Below are 10,796 nucleotides of genomic sequence, written 5' to 3' on the forward strand. Positions count from 1 at the left end.
CGCTGGCTCTGGCTTCAGGCCACGGACCAGACGCGCCCCTGGAGCCATCTTCCTCCCCCCGCCGACCCCGAGACGCAGGCCATCTTCCGTGCTTCCACCCGGTGGGAACTTGGTGATGGGCGCACTTGCAAGTTCTGGACCGACCATTGGGTTCATGGCCAGTGCATCGCCAAGATTGCGCCGGCCATCTTTGCTATGGTGCCCAAGCGACGCCGCCAACGCCGCCTCATGGCCGACGCACTGCAGGACCGGTCCTGGGTTCAGGACATCGTTGGCGCCTTGGGTCCCCTGGCGACAGTTCAGTACATTGAGCTATGGAGGCGTCTACTTCCGTTATCAACCTCCGGGCATCCCGACATTCTTCGGTGGCGATGGACAGCAAATGGCACATACTCTGCAAAAACCTGCTACGATGCTCTCTTCCTCGGCTCCACCTCATCCCCGCATGCCAAACTCACCTGGAAGACTTGGGCCCCTCTTAGCGCCAAGTTCTTCATATGGCTGGCCTTACAAGACCGGTGATGGACAAGCGAGAGACTCGCGGGCCACGGACTGCCGCACAGCCACGCCTGCGCATTCTGTGACCAGGCCACTGAATCCATGCAACACCTCTTGATCGGTTGCTCCTTCTCTCGCATGGTGTGGCACGAGGTATTCTCCAAGCTTCGACTCACCAGCAGCATTCCTCTCGGCCACGAGCCCTTCTTCGACTGGTGGCAGGCATCCACGTCCTCTGCCCCAGCTTCTCTTCGCAAGGGCACGGCCTCCCTTGTGATTATTGTCGCCTGGACCCTCTGGAAGCATAGAAATGCCTGCACCTTCGACGACGTCCGCCCATCTGTGACCGAGGCCTCCCGTGCCGCTCTGGCCGAGGCTGCAATGTGGGCCACGGCTGGCGCAAAAGGACTGCGCTCCTTTGTTTTTGAACCGCCTTGATTGAACCTTGTAACCGTAACTTTGCGTAGGTCTGGCCACGAGTGTGTAGCTTGGCCAAGCGCATGTAAACTCCTCTCCCTATCAATTAAATGATACGCTTTATGCGTATTCGTGAAAAAGATATGCATTACCACCGAGCTGTCTCCAGATCTGAGACGTCCCATTCCACTTCCGAAAAATTACACAACACGCTGGTAGTATTGTCCCTGACTTGTTTGTTCCTAACATGACACGTACTTTTTTCGTCCGGAAATATTTGTCATCATTAGTTCTAGATACATCATTTTTATGATGACAAGTATTTTTGGACGGAGGGAGTACATGTGCTCCTGACATACGACACAAAATAGGTCTGTGACTAGGATTTTGTTACACGGCAACGGCGAAAATGGGTTTGGCACTTTGGCTATCCAAAATGGTGCTACCACATTTGAGTTTTTTTATTTTATTTTGACGAGCCGACGAGTCCAGGAATTATACCGGGGAAAGAGAGAGAGGGTGGGAGAGATAAAGTGATAAACCCACGCCGGGGCAAAACAAACAGGACGGAGAAGATTCCACCAACAAGAAGACAGCTGGCGGCTACGCGATCGACCCCGCCCGCCGCCACATTAAACACCAGGAGGGGCGCCACACACACCCATGCACTCACCATCGCAGTCGCACCGCCCCTCCCCTCCCACGGCAGCGCGAGGCGCGGGAGAGTAGGGCGCTAGACGGGGAGGCGCCGGCGGCCTCGGACCGGTCTCTCGGCACCAGATGGCGCCAGCGGGAGGAGCGGGAGGCGCCGCCGCCGCGGCGAAGAGGGTGCCGATGTACCGGCTGTTCGCGTTCGCGGACCGGCGGGACGCGGCGCTGATGGCGGTCGGCGCCGCGGCGGCCATGGCCAACGGCGTCGCGATGCCCTTCCTCGCCTTCCTCGTCGGCGATCTCGTCGACGCCTTCGGCCCCGCCCACCGCGCCGACCTCGTCCACGCCGTCTCCAAGGTCCGCGCCGCCCCCGCTCCCGCCCCGTCGAGGGTTCCCTCTCCTCTCCCTCGCGTTCCTGGGCGGTCGACGATTCAATGCCGCGTCGGCTAGGAGTAGTTCCTCGCCCGCCTGTTTCGCCTTGCTCCCGCCTCGCTCGCTCGCCAGTTCTTCGCAAGAGTTTTCGAGGGTTTTGGAATAGGCAGCGTCGGACTCGAGTAAATCGAACCCTTCAGACCGAACGTTTAGTCTTTTGGCGATTGATTTAGTTATATCTGAGAAGAGTGTCGATCACATATTTATCATTAGTAATTTGTTCCGATTTGTTTCCCGGTATGGAGCATAATTAGTTCCTTTTGATATTTATGGTATGGAGTTAATTAATTTGCGTTGCTATTTTTGGTATGGAGCTTACTTGATTTGTGATCAATTTGTTCGATGTTCCCGTGCTGTGTACGTAGTAATTTAGAGTTCCAGATCACCAGAACTTTCACGATTTGTTATGGATCTCGAAAGGTGGCAAGTACCAAAGTTCTACTGTTTGATATATGGATCTTAATTTGCTCTGCTAACGAATTTTGTAAGGATGACTGTGTGATCACAACTTCATAACTAAGAGAACGAATTCCTCACCAAAGCCAGCAGAATTTGATAGGGCCGGTCCTTTTCATGGTCAAAATGTTCCATGCACGAATGTCCAAAACACTATTGGAAATGGTTCGGTAGAATATATATAGGTCCGCTTGTATCTCAAAGTGTTTTTTGTGAGGGCTTGTATCTCAAAGTTAGCTGGCTGTATTCTCTCGTCCCCTAGGAATGTTATGCAGTACTAATTGCTATTTGACGTGTACATGTATATTACTTCTGTTTCTATGTTTCATGCCTGATGCTCTTTACTGTCAAGTTGAACATGTAGTACAGTAGTAGTACTTCTTACTGAAAATGAAGTTTCATCAGCTGGCATTTATAATCTGAGTTGCTGGTTTTACATTGGCACTACTTTTCACCATTTTATATTGTATGCCTTTTTGTCTTTACAGGTTGCTGTCAGATTTGTGTATCTAGCATTAGCTTCTGGAGTGGCAGGGTTTCTTCGTAAGTATCAAAAGTATCATTTCTGTTATAGAAGCAGTTTGGAAGTGCATAATCCCATATTGTCTTCTGGTGTAAATTTCTCACATGTTATCCATATTTGCTTGGCTCATGGATATTTACGTAGTTTCTTACAAAATAAATGTGTACTCCACCTGTTCAGGACTCTGCATATATAGAAACTTTCGATTCAAGATGCATATGCTGAATATGCTGTTCTTCTTGAAAAGTATGAATGATTTCTATTGCTTAGAAAATTGGCAATCCTAATTTGGATGAAATGAAGACCAGAAATTATTTGCCACAATGCTGGAAAGGAAGTAAATTATATGCATGTATCACTACCCATTTGTTGATGAGATTTATTAACTACACTCATAATATGCTATGCCAGACCCACCAGTTAATTCTACTGTACTCATTTATGCCCCTTAAGGAAATAAATTTGTCTCTGGCTTAGTATATGTGATGCATCCTACCCATTCATATCTTGAGGTTATTTATTTGGCATGCATTTTTTACTTATGTAAAAGTTCTAAGAACTTTATGGAATTTGTCACGACCAGTTTAATGGTTTTTGCATATTGTTGCACCGAAGCACTGGAAGAGGATTGCGCACCAGAAGCTAACTATTTATATTACCAGTTTTTTCACACCAACCGAAGAAAACATAAAATCACTAGAATTTCCATTTTTGGAGTAAAAGAGAAGACATAATCCAACCAGCTGATGAACTCTAATTATATTTGCAATAATTTAAATGTAAGCTTTGATGTATACTTTTTTAACCAAAAGTTGAGGTGGATATGGGCAAATACTTCCGTAAAGAGACCATCCTACTCATTCTTGTACGAAGCATATTAGAGACTGGTTTTGGTATTATTTTTCATAAAGATGTCAGAAACTGCAATTGGATACATATGATTATCGTACTATCTCTTTGAACTGTCCTTCTGCATGCAGAGGTGTCATGCTGGATGGTGACTGGAGAAAGACAGGCTGCACGCATCCGTGGGCTGTACCTCGAGACCATACTTAGACAAGATATATCATTTTTCGATGTGGAGACGTCAACTGGAGAAGTTATTGAAAGGATGTCTAGTGACACAGTGTTAATTCAAGATGCAATTGGAGAAAAGGTGAGCCATATCTTATCCATGGACTCCCTGTTAAATTTTAAATTTATGATTTTCCCATTTCTCAGGTACTTTAATGCATACCTTCATTATTCTGTTTCTATTACAAATTATCACACAACGAGGTCAAGTTAGTTCAAGTATATGTCTCCTTTGCATGGATTTATAAAGATCATAAGAGTTATTTTAAGTGAATTGTGATTTTGATGTATGTTAGTTTTTTATAAAAAGCTTTGCAGTTTCAACTATGCAAAAAAATTGAGGCTATTTCCAGTATACACATTTACTGATTACAGCATGCTAGGCCTCCCGATTTGGCTTTGTCGGTGGGCTAGTGCTTCCTTTTACCGTTCGTTTTTGGCTAGCTAAGGTTGTTTCTGTTGTTATTTTGTCCATTTCTTATCAGTGTGCTAGTCGCCTGCTCGCCGCTGTAATACCCGTGTCATCTTGATGCTTTCCTCCAATACAAAACTACTTGCACTTGGGTGCATGTTGAGATTCTTTTTACTGATTACAGTAGCAAGATCGTGTGTAATGCATAGAACATCATCTCTAGAAACTTGTGGTTTAACACACTTTAATTTGACTACTTATGAAGGTGGGCAAGTTTCTCCAACTGGTATCAACATTTCTGGGTGGATTTATCATCGCATTTACAAGAGGCTGGCTTCTGTCCCTTGTTATGTTGTCAAGTATTCCTCCTGTTGTAGCAGCCGCTGCAGTCATGTCACTTGTTCTATCGAAGTTATCAAACCGTTCCCAGATGGCCTATGCTGAAGCAGGGAAAGTGGTTGAACAGACAACAGGATCAATCAGAATGGTATATCTATCTTCCATAACTATTACCCTTATAATTCTTGCGCCTAGCTAACTTCTCATTTCCTTCATGAAAACAGGTGATATCTTTCACCGGAGAGAGCAGAGCAATTAGTGAATACAAAGAGCATTTGAAAATATCATACAAGTCAGCAGTCCACCAGGGTATTGCCGGGGGCCTTGGAGTTGGTTCACTTCTGCTTATTGTTTTCTGCAGCTATGGATTAGCTGTATGGTATGGTGCAAAGCTGATTATTGAAAAGGGATATACTGGTGGCTATATCATTAATGTGTTGATGGCCATCATGACTGGTGCAATGTTAGTATTTTCATTTGCATGGCAGCATCTATTTTCGAGATACAAAGCTCCAAATTCAAATTAAATTGACATCATTTGCATGACGTTTGTTTCATCTAATTGTTTGTAGGGCTCTTGGACAGTCTTCTCCATGCTTAACTGCTTTTGCATCAGGACAGATTGCGGCTCACAAAATGCTTGCAACCATTTATAGAAAACCTGAGATTGACGCAAGTGATAAGAGTGGTCTTATATTGGAGAACTTTGTTGGAAATGTTGAATTGAAAGATGTCCATTTCAGTTACCCTGCACGGCCTGAGCAACTTATCTTCAATGGCTTCTCTATAACCATTCCAACTGGCATGACGGTGGCACTGGTTGGGGAGAGTGGAAGCGGGAAATCTACTGTAATTGGCTTGGTAGAGAGATTCTATGATCCACAATCAGGTGAAGTTCTTTTGGATGGTGTTAATCTGAAACAGCTAAACCTTAGCTGGGTAAGGCAGAAAATAGGGCTTGTTAGCCAAGAACCTATTCTTTTCACAACTACTATACGAGAAAACATAGAATATGGAAAGAAGGGTGCGACAGAGGAAGAAATTAGGAGATCAACTGTGCTTGCTAATGCTGCGAAGTTCATCGACAAGTTACCAAATGTATGCCCAGTTAATCCTTTCTCATGCATTCTGCAATCTTGTATTTTAGCAGTATTATTTTCACCCCTAATTATAAGTTGACAACTATTACCAGGGACTGGATACAATGGTTGGTGAGCATGGAACACAACTATCTGGTGGACAGAAACAAAGAATTGCAATCGCAAGAGCAATTTTGAAGAACCCCAGCATACTACTTCTTGATGAAGCTACAAGCGCACTTGATGCCGAGTCTGAACGTGTAGTTCAAGATGCACTAAATAATATCATGGTGAACAGAACCACAATAGTTGTAGCGCATCGCCTGAGCACTGTAAAAAATGCTGATACAATATCAGTGCTACACCGTGGACAGCTTGTGGAGCAAGGTAAGCTGAATTTCTGCATCACTTTTAGCTAGCCTTATTGCATTTATTCAGCAAGGGTGAAGTTTCAGATTTTGATGTTAGAAACAAGCTCTAAATGCATGTTTGCACAACAGGGCCGCATGTTGAGTTGATAAAGGATCCCGATGGAGCCTACTCCCAACTTTTACGGCTGCAAGAGGTTAATACGAAAAGGGAGGGATCTCATGGAGATGACTCCAGCAGGTTACAATCAGCATCTGATACTGCAAATTCTGCAAGTCAACATAGCAGTATAAAGCCATCCTTTGGGAGATCTATGAGTAGATATTCACCACAGGGTGGAAGCAGAAGAAACTCGCAAACATTCTCATTGCATGAACATGAAACCAAAGGGGTTGATGATGCCAAGTCAGGGAAGAATGTGATCAGACGCCTGCTGTACCTCCATAAGCCTGAGATTCCAATCCTTCTGTTAGGATGCACTGCTGCTGCAGCCAATGGTGCTATACTTCCTGTGTTCGGCATGCTGCTTTCAAGTGCCATTAACACATTCTATGAACCGCCACAACAATTGCGAAAAGACTCCGTATTCTGGGCAGAGATGTATGTGATATTGGGTGTGATCTCCATCTTTGTCATCCCATTGCAATACGCTTTGTTCAACATGGCAGGTGGTAAACTTATCGAGCGCATACGTGCGGTTTCATTTAGTCGGGTTGTTTACCAGGAAATAGGATGGTTCGATGACCCTCTGAACAGCAGGTACTTCTGTGTTCACTTATTCATCTGATACATCAATATTGTAGAATGCCATCATTTTTTTGTTTCCTGATTCTCAATCATTGTTCCAATTCTCTAGCGGCGCAATAGGCTCCAGACTATCAGGGGATGCGGCGTCTGTTAAAAGCATTGCTGGGGATGTCTTGTCATTGATAGTGCAAAGCATAAGCACTGCTGTTGTCGGTATCGTAATAGCCATGATTTCAAACTGGAAACTAGCATGCATTGTATTGTGCTTCCTTCCTTGCGTGATTGCACAGAGTTATGCTCAAACGAGGTTAATGAGGGGTTTTGGTGCTGATGCCAAGGTATATGGTCTGTTATTCCTTTTTCATGGCGATCATATCATTGTGTGGTAATTAGCTGAAATTCTTTGTAATGTTGCCTGCAGGAAATGTATGAACAAGCGAGCACAATTGCCACTGACGCAATCGGTAACATCAGAACTGTTGCTTCATTTTGTGCAGAAGAGAAGATAATTGAAAGCTACCGAAAGAAATGTGAAGGTCCTGTGAGACAAGGAGTTCGTCAGGGCGCTATAAGTGGTGTGGGTTATGGATTCTCATTCGCGTTGCTCTTCTGTTTTTATGCCATATCCTTTTACGTTGGAGCTCGCTTTGTACACAATGGGACTGCAGAAGTTGGGCAAGTCTTCAGGGTGAGAACCGAACAACTCGTAGACTCAAATAATTGATCTGGGTCTTCTTCTCATTGCCGCTGCTGTTTCTTGAAAGTGCAGGTCTTCTTTGCTTTAACCATGATGGCTGTTGGGGTTTCTCAGTCGAGTTCCCTTGCTCGGGATTTTGCGAAAGTGCAAAATGCAGCTGCCTCCATTTTCAAGATTATTGATAGGAAATCCAAGATTGACGCAAGCCATGAGGTAGGAACGACACTAGAGGCAGTGGAAGGGAATATAGAGTTGCAGCACGTGAGCTTCAAGTACCCTGCTCGGACCGATGTGCAAATCTTCAGAGATTTGTGCTTGAGGATACCATCTGGCAAGGTACATTTGGTTTTCGGCTTTCTCCCACTTTTTACAGTACTGTTGAAGTGATCTGATGTATAGAAGAACTTGAACAAGATAAAAATAACTTGACTGGGGCAAAAAGTGGATAGAACATAACCCAATGTAAACAGAGCTCTCAGTTCCTTTAGAAATCTTAAGCAATGCGATGAAATTTGAGTTAAAAAAAATTAATAAAAGAAGGGCCTCCCCTTCCGATTTCCATTAAGAGAAACCATCTGTCTCGATAACAGAGACCATACCAGCACCTAACATTTGAGTTAATACAGTAGCTTTGCAGAGAAGTAAAAAAGAACCAAGTGTTTCTCAGAAATCTTAAGCAATGCAACTGCATTTGAGTTAATACCGTAGTTTACAGCAGCTAGTTTGTTGGCTAAGTTAAAACTAGTGCCCAGAACTGAAACATCATGAGTGGTTGGTACTAAACCCTGGAGTGAAACAAAAGCACTAACGCAGATCTCAGTATCTCATGCAGTGGCGGAGCTATGTTAAGGCCAGGGGGATATTCTCTGAAGAATATATTTTTCTGTAGCTGCATAGATTGAGCTAGCTCCGCCACTGATCTCATGCATTGTCATCCTGGTTGTTTGTTGCAGACTGTTGCGCTTGTCGGGGAAAGCGGAAGTGGGAAATCTACAGTGATAGCCTTGATCGAGAGGTTCTACGATCCTGACTCTGGCGGCATCTTTCTAGATGGGGTGGATCTGAAGACCCTCAAGCTCACCTGGCTCAGGCAGCAGATTGGTCTGGTAGGCCAAGAGCCGGTCCTCTTCAATGACACCATCAGAGCAAACATCGCGTACGGCAAGATGGAGCAGGTATCCGAGGATGAGATCGTTGCCGTCGCCAAGGCCGCCAATGCCGACAGGTTCATCTCCACCCTCCCAAACGGGTACGACACGAGCGTCGGCGAGCGCGGGGTGCAGCTGTCGGGTGGGCAGAAGCAGCGGATAGCCATCGCCAGGGCGATCCTCAAGAACCCCAAGCTGCTGCTCCTGGACGAGGCGACCAGCGCGCTGGACGCGGAGTCGGAGCGCATGGTGCAGGAGGCCCTGGACAGGGTGACGGTCGGGAGGACAACCGTGGTCGTGGCTCACCGACTGTCGACCATCACTGCCGCCGACAAGATTGCAGTGGTCAAGAACGGGGTGGTCGCCGAGGAAGGCCAGCATGAGCAGCTGCTTCGCCTGCCAGGTGGTGCCTACGCGTCCCTTGTTGCCTTGCAGTCTAGCAGTTCCTGAAGCGGATACACCAGCAACGCTGTGCTCTTGCTTCGTAGGATGACGAGCATTGAATAGTCTTTTCAGATTTCAGTTGGTTTTTCATTTTTAGTGTATCAAAGTGACCACGCTCTCAACGTAGCAACAACAGAAGTTCCACTCCTTCCCAAGGTGTAAAGGATAGATATTCTCCAATGTTTTGGCCTTGTTTTCGTTTCTTCTCCTTCCTGTTCTTTTTATAGCCTTACGCTTTATAAAAGTGTAAATGGAAACATGGTATGATGCACAGATACATGACTCGTTTAGAAGTCCTTGCATTCCGCTCTTGTCGTTAAAGTCTACACTTGCTTTCATTGGTTATGTTATGAAATCTGCTAATAGTTTCATGTGGTGCTCATAAACAGCTTTGAACGATGAAACTTGTTAATGGTATTGGTGGGTGACATTTTTCAAGAGGGAGTACAATATGTCCATTGTACATATATCCATTGAAATCTTACGCTTTACCTGAGAATGAAATGGTTTCTTTGTCATGTTCTTAACTTCACTCCTAGTAATTGCTTATGCTTTAATTGATATTCATTCTGTTGCATATCTCTGTGATTAGCTTACGACATAGATGTATAATGTTTCCTTCTTTTTCAAGTCAGTGTATCGGGTAGTGCACAGTAGAGGCCTTCCTAATCTGTTGTCTGAACAACAGCTATGATATGCGTGTGTCTGTCACACTCCTATGGCACCACCATGGTTATTAGATGTATTGCCTCTTTTTTTTCTAGAGTATGCAAGTGTGCAACATCTCTACTACTATTAAACAATCGAGTTGTGGCAGGAAGATTACATCTCAGCCATACATCCGCCATCTCTCAATGGACCGGATTGCCTCAATGTTATATCACATCATTTACCATAATCAATTATCAACAATTACCATATGACCTACGCCATCATAATTACGCAATAATTACCACGATCTCGCTCCAACCTGTGCCTATTTTAGTCATATCAATCAGCAAGAATTACCATGATCTACGTCACCATATATTTGTTTTTCTCAAACTCAGCCTTGTGTGCCGCGTACGTAGAAGGAAAATATCAATTAACAATAATTACCATGATCTACGCCATCATGTTTTTTTAAAACTCAGCCTTGTGTGATGCGTACATAGAAGGAAAATATCAAGTAATAATAATTACCATGATCTACGCCATCATGTTTTTTTAAACTCAGCCTTGTGTACTGCATACATAGAAGGAAATAAGAAAAAGGCTTGGCCCATGTTCGCATGTAGGCAGATAATAACGTGAAAACCAAATCTCTCGTTTCCTGTTTGTTCGGATCACATGATCGATCAGACCCTGACCTTGATTCACTTCCTTCTTTTCGTTCCGTCACTTCCTTCTTTTCGTTCACCTGTCTGAGTGTTCGTCGTCTTCGATAGCTCGACTCTTGGTTTGACTCTCCTGGTCTTCTCGTCCCGAGGAACGACGGCGACGTGGGCCTGCAGCGCTACGCGGCGATGAC

The 10,796-nt window shown here is 44.9% G+C and overlaps 1 protein-coding gene across 1 annotated transcript; it reads left to right on the forward strand.

The window, feature by feature from the left end:
• The first annotated feature begins 1,573 nt into the window (after positions 1-1,573).
• Positions 1,574-9,608, forward strand: LOC125543056 (ABC transporter B family member 11-like). Its single transcript, XM_048706301.2, has 12 exons — positions 1,574-1,923; positions 2,943-2,997; positions 3,958-4,133; positions 4,729-4,950; positions 5,027-5,265; positions 5,375-5,900; positions 5,995-6,268; positions 6,382-7,009; positions 7,107-7,335; positions 7,419-7,685; positions 7,767-8,030; positions 8,648-9,608. The coding sequence occupies exons 1-12, from the start codon at positions 1,696-1,698 to the stop codon at positions 9,290-9,292; spliced, it is 3,753 nt and encodes a 1,250-aa protein (XP_048562258.2). The 5' UTR covers positions 1,574-1,695; the 3' UTR covers positions 9,293-9,608.
• Positions 9,609-10,796: the final 1,188 nt, after the last annotated feature.

The sequence above is a fragment of the Triticum urartu genome, chromosome 3A (assembly GCF_056163025.1).
Source record: "Triticum urartu cultivar PI428250 chromosome 3A, HENAU_Tu73, whole genome shotgun sequence".
NCBI classification, from domain to species: Eukaryota; Viridiplantae; Streptophyta; class Magnoliopsida; order Poales; family Poaceae; genus Triticum; species Triticum urartu.

Coding starts and splice junctions, on each gene's coding strand:
- LOC125543056 (XM_048706301.2), top strand. CDS start 1,696: ATGGCGCCAGCGGGAGGAGCGGGAGGCGCCGCCGCCGCGGCGAAGAGG. Junction 2,998..3,957: donor TGGAGTGGCAGGGTTTCTTC/GTAAGTATCAAA, acceptor TTCTGCATGCAG/AGGTGTCATGCTGGATGGTG. Junction 7,010..7,106: donor GATGACCCTCTGAACAGCAG/GTACTTCTGTGT, acceptor CCAATTCTCTAG/CGGCGCAATAGGCTCCAGAC.